General features: G+C 44.0%; 1 protein-coding gene across 6 annotated transcripts in view; it reads left to right on the top strand.

Annotated features, from left to right (window-relative positions):
• AKAP13 (A-kinase anchoring protein 13) overlaps positions 1-19,238 on the top strand; it is a 290,352-nt gene that overhangs the window by 113,045 nt on the left and 158,069 nt on the right. For all 6 annotated transcript variants that reach the window (XM_087704310.1, XM_087704313.1, XM_087704311.1 and 3 more), the window contains exons 5-6: positions 12,700-12,996; positions 18,845-19,028. In XM_087704310.1, the coding sequence (XP_087560436.1) occupies positions 12,700-12,996; positions 18,845-19,028 (481 nt within the window). The remainder of the gene's footprint in view (positions 1-12,699; positions 12,997-18,844; positions 19,029-19,238) is intronic.

Raw genomic sequence — 19,238 nt, 5'->3', positions numbered from 1 at the left:
TTTCTCTCTTTTCCTTGCTTACTCCCTCCATCTTTCCCTTCATCTTCCTTCTTTCCTTCCCTCTCACTGAGAGACCATGGAAGTCCAGGCACTTTCAACAGTGACTTCCTTCCTCCCTCCCTCCTTGCTTACTCCCTCCATCTTTCCCTTCATCTTCCTTCTTTCCTTCCCTCTCACTGAGAGACCATGGAAGTCCAGGCACTTTCAACCGTGACTTCCTTCCTCCCTCCCTCCTTGCTTACTCCCTCCATCTTTCCCTTCATCTTCCTTCTTTCCTTCCCTCTCACTGAGAGACCATGGAAGTCCAGGCACTTTCAACAGTGACTTCCTTCCTCCCTCCCTCCCTCCCTCCTCTCCCTTGCAAAATATTCTGCCTAGTTAGTTCTTAATGATTGCTAGGCTTTTAGGTAACAAAAATATTAGCATTTATTTTATTTGCATTTAATGTTTTCATTTTAACGGATCGTGCCAAGGATAAACGTAAGGGTTTTGCAAACCCAAGAAGAGCTGGGTAGATGTTTCTGAAATTAGGGCTCTATATACACAGTTTGCATTACCGAGAGCTGAATGTTGTCATTTCCTTTGCTCTGAATAATTTTGCTGCTCCAACTCATTGCAGAAGCAGGGAGTGGTGTCTCCACCCATTGTCCACTGGAAATTGGATTCAGTCATTTTTTGCAGAGTGTCATAGGGTCAACCTCACCATCTCCTGATGGAACTGGGAAAAGACTCTCTTTTCAAACAACGAAGAGCCATTTCCAGTCTGGGAAAACAATGCAGATGTTGATAGACCAGTGAAATGACTCATGATGAGGCAAACTTTCTTATATTCCTACACTTTTCAAAAGTAACAAGGGCGGGGGGGGGGGGGGGAAGCAGCTCGCTTTTTAAAGCGAACGCTCTTGTGAAATTCAACAGCCTAAGAAGGAGGGAAAAAATCTTTTGGCCATCATGCTCTCCTTTGACCTTCGCCAGGACCTCAAGAGTTTGAGAAACCCAACTGGGTCAGGAATCGTCCCTCCCCATCTCTTGGTTTGCTGCTCTCTTTGGTCACTTGCCCCTGTTATTTGCTTATCTCATCAAAGACTGACAGAACCAAAAAAGCATGAAGCACGACAAGACCCCTTTTATTAACAAATGTGAATTCCTCTCATTCACCTTCAGCAAAGGCCTGGCAAACAGTCTTTCAAAGGTGAAGTTATGACCACAGACCTCATCTAGCTTGGAAAGCTGCCATGGAAATATTTTCCAAACGCAGTGCTGTGCAAGGAAAGACTGGGCACAGAGTCTCTGAGTCTCTGAGATTCAGGGACAGATCTTAACACTCCTGAAACGAATGAATGAACGAACGAATTGTTTCCTGCAAAAGCCCACTCCCCTTTTGCTCCTTTTTTATTTCCTCTGGGAGGGGCCAATCACCGTCCACCTATGGCTTTACTCCCACATCGATTCTGATTTATGAGTTGTTCTTTTCTTCTGGCAGTTGTGTGCATGCATACCCTGGGAACAGGCTCCAGTTGTTCCTCTGCCTCACTGCTGTCTAGCTCTGAAGGCAGCTGAAAACTGCCAGATGGCCTTGGCCCCACCTCTGCCTCTGATGCAACACCTTCGTCCGAGCCTTCCCCAGCCTCCAGGACTGGCCCATGCTCCTCCCCAACCTCCTCACTGTCCGACTCTGCTGCCAGCTCTGCTGGCTGCTGGGGGGCCACAACAACGGTGTGTCTTGAAGCCGTATCGGTGACAATAGAAAGGGAGTCAGATCCAGCATCCTTTGAGTGCTGCAGGATGAGAGATGGGCAGTAATGAAGAAGAAGCTCTTTTCTGTCTGTTAGAGAAATGGTTCATTGGAAATGAACTGCTCAAAAACTACAATGGAAACATAAATAGCAATAGCAGTTAGACTTATATACCGCTTCATAGGGCTTTCAGCCCTCTCTAAGCGGTTTACAGAGTCAGCATATCGCCCCAAACAACAATCCGGGTCCTCATTTTACCCACCTCGGAAGGATGGAAGGCTGAGTCAACCCTGAGCCAGTGAGATTTGAACAGCCGAACTGCAGAACTGCAGTCAGCTGAAGTAGCCTGCAGTGCTGCATTTAACCACTGCGCCACCTTGTAAAAGATACTAAAGTGCTGTGTGTAAATAATGTTTATGGAGATTCTCAATAATAGCAATAGCACTTAGACTTATATACCGCTTTACAATGCTTTACAGCTCTCTCTAAGTGGTTTATAGAGTTAGCATGTTGCCCCCAACAATCTGGGTTCTTATCCAGGTCATGGGTGTCCCAAAGACGCTCCCCCCCCCCAAAAAAGGCAACTGGACTTCTTCTTTTTCTTTGAAGACATTTCACTTCTTATCCATGAAGCTTCTACAGCTCTGACTGGATGGTGGGGAAAGGAAGGATTTATATTCCTTGCAGACAGCTGGTCACTTGCATCCTTTTAGAGAGTCATTGAGGCCACTTGGAGGTTTATCTGTGTCCTCGGGATCACTTGAGTAGTGCAGATGTTGAATTGCACACAACAGGGAATCCTTTGCGCTTCAGTTTGAGATGCAGTCAACGCCGACTTATCCCCAACAGCCTGTGTCTGTTTTCAACAGTAAAGGGACACAGGGAAGGAAAGCTCCCTGCAGCCAAGAAGGCTCCACACACATTTGCATTACTCAAGTGTGTGTCAGGGTCCCAAGTAACACCCCCAACGAAAGAAGACTCCGAGGCTTGAGTTTCCTCAAAGTTCCATTTTTATTAGAGATGTCATGTTGGCACATCTGGGAAAACCCGAATCTGAAAGCTTCCAGGTTTCTCCCCACCCAAAGGAAAGTTCAAGTCCCTGCCCAGCACCCACATGTCAGTCACATGGTCCAATCAGGCACCGTCCAAAACTGGAGATGCCTCCCAGTCACACCACTCCAGGTGCAGGGCAGGTCGTCCTTGACTCTCTGAGAGAGGAATGTTATTTAGACTATATATCTCCCATACTCCATATAATCCCCCCTCCCATTTTCCCACAGTAGAAAATGTGGCAGGCCTGAAGGCCTAGCGTAAAAGATGGCTTCCAGGCCAGACAGGGTGACCACGAGGGCACAGATAAACCACCCAGTGGCTTTTAAATATATTTTTTATATTTTAATCCATTAGTATATAAAAAGAGAGCAAACCCTACTCCCTTCTAGCACTGATGATGTTACCTAATTGGGTAGTGAAACATCTACAAGAAAACTACGACATTTAGAGAGCACCAAAGACCCCACAGTCCTCGTCGTTGTTATCGTCCTTCTCCTCTCCACCCTCTCCAGTATTGAGGATGTTACTTAATTTGGTCTGCAAGAAAACAGCCAAGCTCAGAGAGCACCTCACCGTAGAGTTTTCTGACTAAAGATCCTCATCGTTAGCTTTGAATGTGCACTTTGCACATACTTTTCGCCTGATTATGCATGCACACACCCCTATTATGTGTACTATAGTTTTGCTACTTCCAAACAATTCTCCAGAACTATTTGCTTTTTTATGTGTCTTGTAGAGATTGTAGGGTTCCCCCCCCTCCTTTGATGAACTACTCTTCGTAGTGAGGAATCACATAAGTAAACAAGTTGTGTAAGGTGTGGTTGCTTGAAAGTAATAGTCATATGGCCTTGGCTTCATAAGACACTTTGTTAGGAAACATATCAAGTGCTCTCCCCTTCAATAAAATTCTCAATCGTCTTTTCAGTTCCTTGTATGATTTTGGAGAGTAAGTATTTTTTTTAGAGATTTCACAGAGAGACCATGGCAGTCCAGGCACTCTCAATAGTGACTTCCTTCCTTCCTTCCTTCCTTCCTTCCTTCCTTCCTTCCTTCCTTCCTTCCTTCCTTCCTTCCTTCCTTCTTTTCTTCTTTCCTTCCCTCCTACCTTCCCTCCTTCCCTCCCTTTCTCCTTCCCTCTCTTCCTCCCCTCCCTCTCTTTCCTCCCTCCCTCCTTCCCTCCCTCCTTCCCTCCCTCCCCTCCCTTCCTCACCTCCTTCCCTCCCTCCCGTCCTGCCAGGAGTCACTTTTTATGAGCTCTATTTGCCCACCAAGCTCAGAGAGCACCAAGGACCCCATAGTAGTTCAACCCTGAGCTACAAATCTTCTGTTGGTGACCCCAGAGTGCCCCTAATTGCCAATCCAAATGCAAAAGAGCTTCCAAGCTAAATCTTCACGAACAAATGTTAGTGTTTCCCTTGCTGATATCCTCAGAATTTAAGCTGAATAAGTATTAGAGATGTCCTGTGCCCTTGAGTGAACTCCAGTATATTCCTCCAGACGTGACATGTTTTTTACTACATCATAATGATTTCAGGAGACCCATTAATGTGGCCACCCTCAATCAGCCACAGAAGTGATGCTACGTTGGGGTTCCTAGAGAAGCTTGAAATAGTTTCTGAAACTGGGCTGTCTGATCTTGAGATTTGAGTCCTCAGAAAAAAATTGATCTTGAATAGGCTGGATTCCACACTTGGCTGGATGAGATGTGAAGTCATGCTGTAGTGAAGCAGCCAATATTTCTTGTTTAGTCACAACAGTGTTGTGTCTCCAAGCAGCTTGGTGATAAAAGCAGTCTATTTGAATGGAGTACAGCTGGAGGGGAGGCCAAAATGTCAGCAGGAAGAGAATGCCTTCCATATTATTTTTCCTATCAAGTCTGATTGCTGGGTTTCCCTCCAAGAGAAGCTAGCATTTCTCACTGGTTAAACAGGACAGAGGTGGACTTGGGGACGGAGACTGTGCTATGATGCATTGATGCAGTTCTTACAGTGAGGTGTCCGTGTCACGGCAACTCGGTGGATGTGACATGCATAGGTAACATGGAAGAATCGGCTTAAATTCATTACCTGCCCACCTCCAACAGACAGTAATCCTTGAAAGAAAAAGAGGAGGACTGATTTTGTTTTTAAAAAAACTGAAAAATGGCCACCTTCTCCTTACGTTTTGGAACCTCTGCACACGATCATAGCAAATGAGATGTTGAAACCATATATGCCATTTCAATCTCTGCCACTGAGCCGAGGTGGCGCAGTGGTTAAATGCAGGACTGCAGGCTACTTCAGCTGGCTGCAGTTCTGCAGTTCGGCTGTTCAAATCTCACCGGCTCAGGGTTGACTCAGCCTTCTATCCTTCCGAGGTGGGTAAAATGAGGACCCGGATTGTTGTTAGGGGCAATATGCTGACTCTGTAAACCGCTTAGAGAGGGCTGAAAGCTCTATGAAGCAGTATATAAGTCTAACTGCTATTGCTATTGCTATATTGCTATTTTCTTGAAATGGGGCACCTGAAAAGGTGTCTGTCTCCATTGCCTACATGTTTGCGATCACTGCAGGGATCCATCAAGTATAAAACTGTATGTGAGAATCACTCTGAGAGACGCTACGTAGGAATGGTCAGATGAAAGACAGAATAGCCCACAGTTGGATAGAATACAGAATAATAGGAAGGGACCTTGGAGGTCTTCTAGTCCAACCTCCTGCTCAAGCAGGAAACCCTACACCATTCCAGACAAGAGGCTGTCCAGTCTCTTCTTAAAAGCCTCCAGTGAAGGAGCACCCTCAATTTCTGAAGGCAAACATTTCCACAGGTTCATCATTCTCCTTAGGTCCAGGTTGCTTCTCTCCTTGATTAGTTTCCATCTGTTGCTTCTTGTCCTGCCCTCAGGTGCTATGTAGAAGAGGTTGACTCCCCTCTTCTTTGTGGCAACCTCTTAGATATTGGAACAGTGCTATGAAGTCACCCCTGGTCCTTCTTTTCACTAGACCACTAATGGATAACCTTTTGGTCGCCGTGTTTCCAAAGCATGTATGCGCGTGCCCACACGCATAATTCAATGCACGCGCAATACCCCTTGCATGCCCCACCCCCTGCACAAGCATGCAAGACGCCCCCACACATATCTGACCCCCCATGCCCCATTTTGAGCCTAGCAGGCCTCCCTGAATCCTCCTGAGACCAAGAACTGGCCACCAGAGGAGCGTGCCAAACCCCCATGCACTCCCCCACATGCGCATGTGACCCCCCCACAATCCCATGCATGTGTATGCATCTTCTGCATGCACCCATGCATGCACAGGCATATGCGTCTCCCGCATGCACCCCCGCGCATGCGTGGCAAGAGACCCAAAATTTAGCTGGCCACTGGGGGGCATGCATGCATGAGCTGATTGACAGCTTGCTTGCTCTTAGAGAGGGCCCCGAGCAGGCAGTAGACTCTGGTTCAATTCCTGCAACCATTCTTCATATATTTTGGTTTCCAGCCCCTAATCATTGTTGTTGCTCTTTTCTGCACTCTTTCCAGAGTCCAAACAGTAGGCAGGACAAGAGTGTTTCGAAGCACATCCTGGGCGTATCTGTTCCACATTCTCAACATGGCATGTCTAACGTAATGATGTTTAAAATCCACATTAACCTTGACTTTGTTGTGCCACAAATATCCATGCCACCCAAATCCCAGGTTGTGTCCTCCTAACCCCAAAAGCCTTCCATTTCTCAGCAACACCCACTCTTTCATCCAAAGCAAACAACAAGCCACAAAATACAATTCCAAATCCGGTAAACCTACTCCTCCTCTTCCCTTTGCCTCTTGCAACACCTTATACTTAGCTCCCTTGCTACGCAAATTTAGCTATCTCCTTCTGCTACTGTTTAAATTGCACATCAGTTGTCAAAACAGGTAGTGCCTGGAACAAAAACATTATTCCCAGGCAACGTGTACATTTTCATTACATATTTTTTTTCCCTCACTAGTAATGACAGCTTCCCCATCTCCATGAAATGTACTTTTTAGTTTAATTCAAATGAACTCCACGATACAGGACTAAGTTCGGGTGATTTATCGGGAGTAAATCCACAGCAAATTCATTCAGGGTTCTTGACGTATTATAGAAGTGCTAGCCATTCCTTCTGGAATGTGAACTGGGATTATTTCTCAGTCCAGTTAACAACCCTTACTATTCCCCTTGTACTAACACCATTAAAAATTTTTTAAAAAAATGATCTACAGTTTTTTTTTAAGGGACAGTCAGCTTGGAAGTGGGATAGTGTCTAAACAATGCAACCAGCACCAGTTTGATTAAGGATAACAGCTGTGTAGTTTAGCCTTTTCACAGTTACGGAATCACTAGTATAGGTTCCCTAACCCTCAGGCTGCAGACTGGTACCAGTCCATGGCATGTTAGGAACTGGGCTGCAGAGCTGGAGGAAAGCAATGGACGAGCGAAACTGTACATATACAGTATCCAGGTTGCATGCTTCCCTTCCCCCTAATGAGAGCAGCTGTGAGTATTTTTGTAGGAAAGAAATAGAAATAGAATACCAGAGTTGGAAGGGACCGTGGAGGTCTTCAGTCTAACCTTCTGCTTAGGCAGGAAACCAGAGGTGGGTTCCTACCAGTTCGCACCTATTCGGTAGAACCGGTTCGTCAAATCTACCGAACCGGTTAGAAGAGGTTACACCAGTGGACCCAGAAACCAGGCCACACCTACAGAAGAGGTTCCAAATTTTTTTGAAACCCACCACTGGTCCTTGGATATGATTATTCTACACTATCATGCTCATATTTATAAAACTCAGTGCCTCTGCGAAAGGTAAGGATGACTACTGCGTTTGTGGTGCAATCAGAACATTGTGTGTGTTGAAGTTGTTTTAACGCAAACCAAAGATGCATTTTAAAAAACAAGCATACATCATATTCTTATGCATGCCAGTGTTGTGTGTGAGGTAATTTAAGGTGGTTCTGACAAGTGTCGTCGGCATCTTCACTTCCGGTCACATGGGCGGCAAGCCACTCCCACAAAGGAGGCCACACCCACAGAGTAGGTTCGAACAATTTTTGAAACCCACCACTGCAGGAAACCCTGTACCATTTCAGACACATGTTACCTAATCTCTTCTTAAAAACTTCCAAGATTATGAAAGATGAGAATGGAGGCGATTTGGTAAAATTATTTGCAAAGCTTTATTTGTGTATTTTATGAATGTGAATGAATGAATAAAATTTCCATATATTATACATAGATCTTTGCACTCAGGGTTGGGGGAAGGATAGATGGTTGTGTTAATATCCTACATTAATTTTTCAGTGCAATATAGTGCAAGGCATTATACATATTTTTTCCCTCTGTGTATAATATTTTATTTAGTTATGTATTGCTAAGATAGTACCTTATGAGATTAGTTACAAATTCTGTTATATCCTGTTTCTTTTCTGATCCTAGGACTATATGATTTATCTCCTAGCGTGGCAGATGAAACCTATCTTTTAGGCTCCAGCTTGTGTCTGGATGTGCGTGTGTTTAATCTTGTTACTCTCCTGCCTTCTTCCTTTACAAATCCATAATACCGAATTGCTTCTTTTGGCAATTTGATTTCTGTCGTTCAGCCTTAGAAGCAATATGAAACAGACACTGCAGAGCACAGATCTTTCTCTTTTTAATGGGATGGGTTCTGGAAGTCCTGAAGCAATTTAGATCTTCACCGTGTTCTTTGAGGAATAGCTCTTCTTGCTTTTGAATTAATTGACAAAGTCAAAATCTAATTCTGGGCTCTGGGGGGTGGGGGGAGAGCATGTCAGTGGCAAGGGAAGAAAAACATCAAAGAACTTGAAAGAGAGCAAACACGTTGCTCTCTGCAGCTGGATGTTTGATCTGATTAAGCCTTGTTTGTCACCTTGGTTTCATCTGCCAGAGCTGCAACACTTCAATGTTGCTTAGTTCAGCATTAGTTCAGCATCCCAGCATTTTAGGTGTCTTTTTTCTTCAGATCCCAGATTCCTGGCTACTTCTCCTTACCTAATGGTCCAACGTTCCTCATCCTGATGCTCTCCAGATGTGAGGGAACTGCATTTTCCAAAATTCATCCCTAGCGTGACTATTCTCAAGTCTTGGAAGTTTGGCATTTTAGAATTCGACCTTTTGGTTATTTGACTTTTTGACCCAAGTCTACCGATGCCCAACAAGCCGCCCTAAATCGGAATCAATGGGGTGCTGTAATCCGTGACGTCCTGCCCCTGGCCTTCACAATGCAACGGTCACTGCCTTATGGACGTTGACATTTACGAAGATTAAGTCCAAGTCCAAGACCCAAGTCTGTTACACAGGTTATACCCAGATACACCTGGCCAACAAAAGTACAGATAGTCAAGGCTACGGTTTTCCCAGTTGCAATGGATGGCTGTGAAAGTTGGACCATAAGAAAGGCTGAGGGCCAAAGAATGGAGGCCTTTGAACTCTGGTGCTGGAGAATACTCCTGCGAGTCCCTTGAACTGCAAGGTGATCCAACCAGTCAGTCCTAGAGGAGATCAACCCTGACTGCTCTTTAGAAGGCCAGATCCTGAAGATGAAACTCAAGTACTTTGGCCACCTAATGAGAAGGAAGGACTCCCTGGAGAAGAGCCTAATGGTGGGAACAATGGAGGGCAAAAGAAGAAGGGGATGACAGAGAATGAGGTGGCTGGATAGACTCACCGAAGCAGTCGGCGTGAGCTTAAATGGATCCATGGGATGGTAGAGGCCTGGAAGGCCTGGAGGAACATTGTCCATGGGGTTGCGATGGGTCAGATATGACCTTGCAACTAACAACAACGACAACAATCTAGATTTATACATAGCCAAGATCTTAGATTGTTGTATAAAGTACAGTTGGCTAGGTCATAAGTCACAACCTACAAACCATTAATGCAGGCTTCATGTTAAGTCAGAAGCAAATAAACTTCTTTATCCTTTAACTCCTGAACCCAGTCATTTAAGATGAACTTCTGGACATCATAAAGATGTCATTAAGAGCATCAAGATTCCCAGGTAGTTTTCTCATTAACAGGAAAAACTACCGGTATATCTTGATGCTCTTAATTTCCCCCCCCCCCCAATTTTCCAGTTGCAATGATACAGGAGAATGACCCTAAGGGACAAGGGGAAAAGATGCTGTCTAAGAAATGATCAGACAGAACTCGAAGAGAGAAACTTAGGAAAAGCCCATCAAAGCAGGCAGTTAAAAATTTTAAAATTCTAAAATACCCTCACCTTGCTTGGCTACTTCTGCTTCGACTCTTTAAAGAGTGTTGGGGTTTTGGAAATGAATGTGCCATCTGGTTCCAGTTTAGCTTTCAAACCTAGAATTCCCTGAAGTAGAGAGAATCCTCGACATAAAACAATTCATTTAGTGACCATTCAAAGTTACAACAGCACTGAAAAAAGTGACTTTATCCTAGTTACGACTGGTGCACCACCCTCATGGTCAACATGATCAAAATTCCGACACTTGGCAACTGATTCATATTTATGATGTTTGCAGTGTCCTGGGGTCAAGGGGGATTCCCGTTTGTGACCTTCTGACCAGCAAAGTCCATGGGGAAGCCAGATTCACTTAACAACCGTGTTATTACTGGTTAAAATCCAGTGGCAAGAAAAGTCGTAAAATGGGGCAAAATTCATTTAACAACTCACTTAAGAGCAGAAATTTTGGACTCAGTTGTGGTCATAAATTGAGCACTACCTGAAGTACTGTTTCAAATTGGCCAGGGTTGCTAAAAGTACTTTAAAGGCCAAAAGCTAAAACTACGTACTTTCATTTTTGTTCATATCCACCCAGAACAGCATCTCTCCATAAATCTGGATGACCCTGATTCTGTTAAGCTTTCACTAGTCTTTTAACAGAATAACAGAACAGAATAAGAGAGTTGGAAGGGACCTTGGAGGTCTTCTGGTTCAATCCCCTGCTTAGGCAGGAAACCTTACACTACTTCAGACAAATGATTATTCAATCTCTTTAAAAAAAAATCTTCCAGTGTTGGGGCATTCACAACTTCTGGAGGCAAGTTGTTTCACTGATTCATTGTTCTAACTGTCAGGAAATTTCTCCTTAGTTCTAGGTTGCTTCTCTCCTTGATTACTGTGAAGATCTGAAGTATTTTTGCCAGGAGATTAGATGAGCTGATGTGGTTTCTGTGATTTGAGGTTGACTGTTTTAAACTGGTGCATCATTTTCTATATGTTATGACTATTTTTTTAAACCTTATATGCCACCCAGATTTGGCTGTGGTATTGATAGCTATATAAATCAATCTCACTCTCTCTCTTTCTCTCCCTCTCTTTCTTTCTCTCTCTCTCTCCCTCTCTCTCTCTCTCTCTTTCTCACACACACACACATACACACAGACACACACACACAGAGACACACACACAGACACACACACGTTGGTCTTGTTGTATTCAGGTCTTTTTCTGTGTACACCCGTGAAAATGTATGTATGTATGTATGTATGTATGTATGTATGTATGTATGTATGTATGTCTCAAGCAATTTCAACCAAACTTGGTACATAGATTACTTACCCTCTGGAAACAAATACTGTGGAGGGTAAGACACCCCTAATCAGGGTGTGTTTTCTGTTAAGATATAGCCTGTTGTGTCTTAAAATGGCTTCTACTGTACAGTGCTGTGGAGTTGCCATGGTAACGGATTCACAGTACTCCACAAGGGGGCTCCCTCTAGTAAGAGGGGAATATCCAACATTAGAAATTGCAGTGAAGTTCATGGAAGGAGGGTTGGGATAAATACATACCTGGACAGCCCTGGGTTATCATCTAGTATAACAAATAAATCGGTTACCCATTTTACTACTTGCACAAGTTGTCTGAATCACTGGTTGGCTGAAGAAGACAGAGAAGAGCATCTTTTAATTCAAAAGAATTAAAGAATTATTTGAAGAGTTATTGGCAGTGATAATATATTTATCATCCTTTTCTCATTACCTTGGTCTCTTGACCATGGAGTCTATCTGCTTGACATTTATCTTTGAACAGAATTAAGTTGGGCAGCTCCAAATAGCTCCTTTCTGCTCCTTCCACTTGGATTCTTAACTCCAGTTACCTCTTTGCTTATGAAAACCTAAGTATTGTGTTTTCATTTGTGGCTATATTCGTTCTGACAACTTAAGAGCTCCCAATTCCTGCTTCGGTTTTCCTCTTCAATACTGAATGAATTGTTTTTGCCACGTTACCGTAAAAGGATTTCCCCCCCCAGCTGCCACTGTCCAGCTGTGGATTGTTCAAGTCTGTTTTCTGGAGAAGAAAACGTCATTTGAGTTCATTGATGTAATTAAAAATAGAGAGGAAGGAGGCGGGGGGGGGATGTTGATTCACACAATTAGGGACTGAAGTAGTTGGCAGAGTAGCTTTTGTAGTAATTAATGAATGGCCAGTCCAGTTTGGGCATGGAGGGTGGTGACTGCAATGGGGTACAAGAAAGGAAGAGAAACGAGGCCTGGATCCACCAATAAAACACTGCTGGTTTTGAAAATAGGAAGGAAGAGGAATTTGAGTTGGTGCACGCTGTATAATCCTCATTCAGCTTCATTTGGTACAATCCTAATATTTCAGCCTCTTCCCTTTTTGCTCAAAATGTTTTGAAAGGACAGCATTCCCCATCTTGACTGGTTTTGATAGCTTTCTCTGTGAAGCGACGTTTAACCAATGTAGTTAGTGAAAATGAAATGAATGTAGCTTTTGTCTTGTCCCTTTCTTTGAACCTGGCCTCCAGTGGGCTCTTCCGAGGACTTGTGCAGTTCCTGAACTCAGAAAATGTTGCACACCCATGAAGAAGATGCTTGTAGCCAGAGATGGAAGGACATGAAAAAAGTAGAATGGAAATGTCTTAATTTAGGTCAATTTCTCCCCCCCCCCCCCGCAGGTCACGACTGTTGTGAAACCGTGAAAGTCTCTCTCTGTGCCACCAAGCAAGGCCACCCACTTCTGGTGGTGGCGGAAGACAGCTTGCAGTTCGTCCAGGATGAAGCTTATGACGCGGCGCAATTCCTGGCATCATGCGCTGGAAACCAGCAAGCATTAAACTTTACACGTTTCCTGGACCGTTCCAGGCCACCCGCCGGGGACTTAGATTTTCTGGATGAGAAAGTAACTTTGGCGTTTCGTCACCTGAAGCTGCCGACCGAGTGGAACGTGTTGGGAACGGACCACAGTCTCAATGGTAAGATGTGGTAACGCTTTGTGCGTGCTGCAGATTGGATTGTTATGGTGATAATCAAACTTAGGGGCCGGTTCCCCGCGTCGTAATTTAGGCAGACCAGAACTGAGTTCTCCCTGCAAAATACAGCTGTTGAATCTTGTTTTCCATAAACCTGATTTATTCTATCAGTACGCTGTTTGTCTGCGCAGATTAGCTTTCTCAGCAATTTGCATTTGTGCCACACCACATAAATGAAATCTCAGTCAAACGATTCTCTTGTTGTTAGTTTTGGTAGATGTTATCTGCAGCATTTTTACCCTGTGAGTTAAGCAAAATGACTATCAGGACAGTTGAAGTGTCATGAATGAGAACAAGATAGTTCCTTCCTAAAAAAGAGAGGGGGGGGAGAGAGAAAGAGAGCGCTAACTTTTGGGTATAAAAACCTTAAATTAATGGTTCTTCTTTCGACTATGGAAATTCTGAGTCTCCAGGTCATGTTTGGTCCCAAAGATGCTTTTTCAAAAGGCAAGTGGACTTCCTCAGTTTTTCCTTGAAGACGTTTCACTTCTAATCCAAGAAGCAGCTGCAGTTCCAATCCCCACTATTCAGTCAGAACTGAAGAAGCTTCTTGGAGAAGAGGCAAAACATCTTCAAGGAAAAAACAAAAAAGTCCACTTGCCTTTTGAAAAAGCACCTTTGGTTCATCATTCCTACTTCAGTACCCATGGAAATGTCTAGAAAAGGCCACCGTTAAAATGAAATGGAGAACGGAGCATCGGAGGCTAATTTTATATATACAGAATTTTAACCTCGGCTGCTTTTCTTTTCTCTACCACCTGTATATTTCATATTTTTATCAACTGTTCTTTGTGGTCACGTTGTGGTAGGTATTCTTTGACTGGTTGGTTTTCCGTGATTGCAGCACACAGCTGACTGAACAATGTGACCATAATTTGTTTTTCCTTTGCAGAGATTAGTTTCCTTGCTATTTATTTAACAGATTTAACAGATTAGCAGTTGGAAGGGACCTTATAGATCACCTAGTCCAACCCCCCGCTTAAGCAGGGAACCCTACACCATTTTTGACAAATGGCAGTCCAGTCTCTTTTTGAAAGTCTCAAGTGATGAAGCTCCCACAACGTCCGAAGGCAACTTCTGTTCCATGGGTTGATTGTTCTCACTGTCAGCCAGTTCCTCCTTATTTCCAGGTTGAATCTCTCAATGGTCAGTTTCCACCCATTATTCCTTATCTAGCCTTTGGTTGCTTTGGAAAATAGCTTGACATCCCCCTCCTCTCTGTAGCAGGATCTCAAATATTGGAAGACTGCTATTATGTCTCCCCTGGTCATTCTCTTCACTAGAGTAGCCATGCCTAGTTTCTGCAACCATTCATCCTATGTTTTTAGCCTCCAGTCCCCTAATCATCCTGGTTGCTCTTCTCTGCACTTTTTCTAGAGTCTCAACATATTTTTATAGTGTGGTGACCAAAACTGGAGGCAGTACTCAGTGGTCTTACTATGGCTTTATAGAGTGGTATTAGTACCTCACTTGATCTTGATTGTATCCCTCTGTTAGAGCCGAGGTGGCGCAGTGGTTAAATGCAGCACTGCAGGCTACTTCAGCTGACTGCAGTTCTGCAGTTCGGCTGTTCAAATCTCACCGGCTCAGGGTTGACTCAGCCTTCCATCCTTCCGAGGTGGGTAAAATGAGGACCCGGATTGTTGTTGGGGGCAATATGCTGACTCTGTAAACCGCTTAGAGAGGGCTGAAAGCCCTATGAAGCGGTATATAAGTCTAACTGCTATTAATGCAATTTAGGATTGTATTGCCTTTTTTGGCTGCCGCTGCACACTACTAGCTCATATTTAGCTGGTTGTCCACTAAGACTCCAAGATCTCACAGTCACTGCTAGTAAGCCTGGTTTCACCCAGTTGATATGTATACTTTTGGTTTTTCTTAACCTAAATGTAGAAGTTTACTTTTCTCTTTACTTTTACGATTTGCTTTTGAGTTGACTGGCTTTATGCATAAATACTAGGGTGACATCACATATCCTTATCTTGCCCTCTTTACTCCCATTCTTTAAGCATTCCATTTATTCTCAGGCACAGTTTACTTAGCTCACATGCCACTCTTATCCTACTAAACCATCAACTTGGAATTCCATATTTGTGCAATGCATTCCAAACACAAGCCTGTTCACACAACTTTCTCACATTCCTTAGCAAAATCTGATCTGCCTGCCACAATGCCATGCTGCGCTTTTGTCCCACGTTAGACTGGGACAACAAGAATTAGCTGTCTATTGGCATTGAACTCATGTGTTCGATGATTTTATAATATACTACTACCAATAACCCGGCATTGCCCGGATATTTATTTATAGGGGGGAAATATCCGGACCAAACATAATTTCTAATTTTGGATTTTTCCCCCTTACCAAAGGGAGCCCCCTTGTGGAGTACTGTGAAGCTGTTACCATGGCAACTCCACTGCACGGTACAGTAGAATCCATTTTACAGCTGTACAGTAGAATCCATTTTAAGGCACAACAGGCTGTATCGGAACAGAACACACACACCGAGGGGTGTTAGGGATGTCTTACCCCCAACAGTATTTGTTTCCAGAGAGTAAGTCATCTGTGTACCAAGTTTGGTTGAAATTGCTCAAGGCGTTCCAGAGTTATTCTGGAACACAGACACACACAAACACAAATATAGATAGATAGGTAGGTAGGTAGGTAGGTAGGCAGGCAGGCAGGCAGGCAGATAGGTAGATAGGTAGATAGGTAGATAGGTAGGTAGATAGAGATTGATTGATTTTGAGAAGAGCTGAGGTGGCGCAGTGGGTAGAGTGCAGTACTGCAGGCCACTTCAGCTGACTGCTAGTTCAGCAGTTCAGCGGTTCAAATCTCACCGGCTCAGGGTTGACTCAGCCTTCCATCCTTCCGAGGTGGGTGAAATGAGGACCCAGATTGTGGTGACTCTGTAAACCGCTTAGAGAGGGCTGAAAGCCCTATGAAGCGGTATATAAGTCTAACTGCTATTGCTATTATTGCTATTGCTATTTTGGAAATTCAAGATCATAAAACATAAAATAACGGGGTTGTAAGGGACTTGGAGATCTTCTAGTCCAACCACTGCCTGTGGTAGGAGATCCTATACCACTCTGGATTTTCTTTGGGCTTGATGGGATGGATATATGTGATCCTAGAATGATTAACATAATAACAGAAGATAATAATAGAGCTAGAAGGGCTGCTGGAAGTCTTCCAGTCCAATCCCTTACCCAAGCAGGAGAATCTAAACCATTTCAGATAAATCTCTTTTTAAAAGCCTCCAGTCAGATGGTTTTTGTGCTACTTTTTTTTTCTATAAAAAAAAATTGTGGACACTATCAAGATCCACTGTTGATAGCAAGGGCATATAAATGCAATGAAATCAATCAGTCAGTCGTTCTTGGAAGACAAGTCTTATTCTCGTTTTTCTCAGTTGTTCAGCCCTTGTTTATTCTCCAAACCGCTCTAGAATTGCTTTTAAGGCCAACTCTGAGCAGTAAGTCCTTCTTAGTTGATACCAGGCTGAGGCTATAATGTCTTCCTGCCAAAGTTTAATCCAGATATATTTAGCCCTGCAAGATCCTGCAGCTCTTTTGACTCTTAAGGGCAGCTCAAATTTGCGCGGGAATAAATGTTACGTGACTCAAAGCAACAACAATATTGCTTTCTAACGGAGCATATATAGGCACCAACATGTTGATGCCATTTGGAAATTTTCTAGGAGGGGAGCCATGCCTTTCCTCTCTGCGGTCACTCAGCTGCCGGTTCTCAGCCCCAATTTTGTCTGGTTTTAATTTTTATACATAAAACAGGGCTGACAGATTTACGCCAGGAAAGAGAAGTTAACTCTCTCGAATGAATGGCGAGAATGAAATGAAATCTAAAAAAAAAAGAGAGAGAGAAAAAGACGAGAAACGTTTTCTAATTTACTTATTACTCTTGATGAAATGCTGCTCAAAATGGCCAACGGGACTTAACAAGAAAGAACAAGAACAGACTTGTCTTCCAAGTACGAATCAACAAAATGATTTTAGCTGCAAATGGGTCACACGCAATGCTTTATATTTTCTTTTTAACTTTAAAAAAAAAAGGGCTACTATTCATAGGGCTTCTGTGATGTACAAGGCTGCGCTTCTGCAGAGAGCTCTGATTTCATTTTTAGGATGACAGGAGGCAGCTCCCAATCCCCAGGGCTGCAAAATGATGGGAGGTGAGTCACATTGGCTGAAATCACAGACGTTGTTGCGGTGACTGTAGGTTTCCTGTGCTGTGTGACCTCCCTCCTGACTAGCAAAGCCAGGTTTCATGATGAAGTTTGGAAGCAGTTTGATGATGAAGCTTGGAAGCAGAATTAATTGCTTTGAGGAGGAGGTAAACAGCAGACAGAGGGCACTGTTTGACACTGAACAGATCACCTTGCTAGACGCTACTCTTCTTTAAATGATGGTGGAAATGAAGAAGGGGAATGGAAGGAAAATAAGGGGTCACGGGTTGAATTATTCATGTGCCCTCTGAGTTTGTGTTCTGACCTAGGCTTCCCCAAAAAGCACGAGGCAGATTTCTGACCCCGACAAAACTCCTTTTATTAAATGAATGTGAATTCTTCTCATTCACATTCAGTAAAGGCCTGGTAAACAGTCTTTTAAAGGTGAACTTATTGTGACCCGTCAAAAGCGCGGAGGACAAAATCGCGCTCGACCATGTGACGTCATCACAGCGCGATGAAAAAAATTAAAAATTGAAATAAAATTAAAATTAAAGCAAGCCGATTCACATAAAGGTAAGGGTTAGGGTTAGGGTTAGGGTTAGGGTTAGGGTTAGGGTTAGGTTAAGGGTTAGGGTTAGGTTTAGAGCGTTAGCGTTAGGTTTAGCGTTAGGTTAAGGGTTAGCGTTAGGTTTAGCGTTACGTTAACGGTTAGGTTTAGGGTTAGATTTAGGGTTAGGTTTAGGGTTAGGTTTGGGGGGGTTAGGGTAAGGTTTTAGCTTTATTTTTACATTTTTCGATCACAGCACGATGTTTTCGTCACGCTGTGATGACGTCAAATGCGCGCTTTCGTCGAGCGCGATTTTGTCCTCCGCGATTTTGTGGTGGAACCGAACTTATTACCGCAGACCTTATCTAGCTTGGACAGCTGCCATGTAAACATTTTCCAAATGAGGTGCTGTGCGAGAAAAGGCTCGGAACAGAGTCTCTCGGTTTCACGGACAGATCTTCACACTCCTGAAATGAATGAATGAACGAACCAACACTTTGTTTCCTGCAAAAGCCCCCTCCACTTTCACTTCTCTTTTATTTCCCATGGGAGGGGCCATTCACAGTCCACCTGTAGTTTTACTCCCAAGTCGACCCTGATTTCTGAGCTGTTCTGTTCTTCTGGCACCTCTGTGCATGTGCACACTGCGAACAGGCTCCAGCTGTTCCTCTGCCCCACTGCTGTCTAGCTCCGAAGGCAGCTGAGAACTGCCAGACGTCGTTGGCCCTATCTCTGCCTCTGACGGAATATGGGGAGGAATATGGGCCAGCCTCCAGGACTGGCCCATATTCCCCCCCAACCTCCTCACTGTCCAACTCTGCTGCCAGCTCCACTAGGTGTTGGTGGGCCACAACAGTTTGATTCAGTCATCTCAGCTCTGTTGTCCCCCCCTAGTTGGGGGAAGTCCAGCCTCTTCTCAGGGTTCACTGTGAACCCTGGCTGAGGCGTTCAACTCTCATGCTCCAAATGAGACAGCATCTAGTGGGAAATTTCGAGACACCCTCTGAATATCAACCTGGAGGCTGAAGCCCTTCTTCTTTCTGCTTTGGTTTGTCAGAAAATGTTCCCCGGGAGACGTTGTTGCATTTTGCAGCCAGGCTCGGTTTGCTGCGGCTGACGTGGTTTCTGTTGAAGCAACCAGGTGGCAGAAGCGCCGTGAATGTTCCCAACAGTGAAGGAGCCACACCGGTGAGCTTAACCTTGGAGCGGGGCTACCAGAAACTTCATCACATCCTAACCGAGTAAGGACCATTGATATTGATTAAGCATTTTGGCTTTTTTGCTCTGTGCATTTACCTTTTGCCTCTTATGGTGATTCCTAAACAGTCATCCATCCAGACAAAGATCTGTTTAACTTGAGTCACTTCCTCCCCTACAGTTTCTAGAGCAGTGTTTCTCAACCTTGGCAACTTGAAGATGTCCGGACTTCAACTCCCAGAATTCCCCAGCCA

This window comes from Thamnophis sirtalis, unplaced genomic scaffold (assembly GCF_051295495.1).
Source record: "Thamnophis sirtalis isolate CommonGarterSnake01/CBP01778 unplaced genomic scaffold, rThaSir2_p1.2 scaffold_2, whole genome shotgun sequence".
Classification (NCBI taxonomy): Eukaryota; Metazoa; Chordata; class Lepidosauria; order Squamata; family Natricidae; genus Thamnophis; species Thamnophis sirtalis.
The sequence above is the reverse complement of the archived record's forward strand: the minus strand, read 5'-3'. Positions and strand labels throughout refer to the sequence as shown.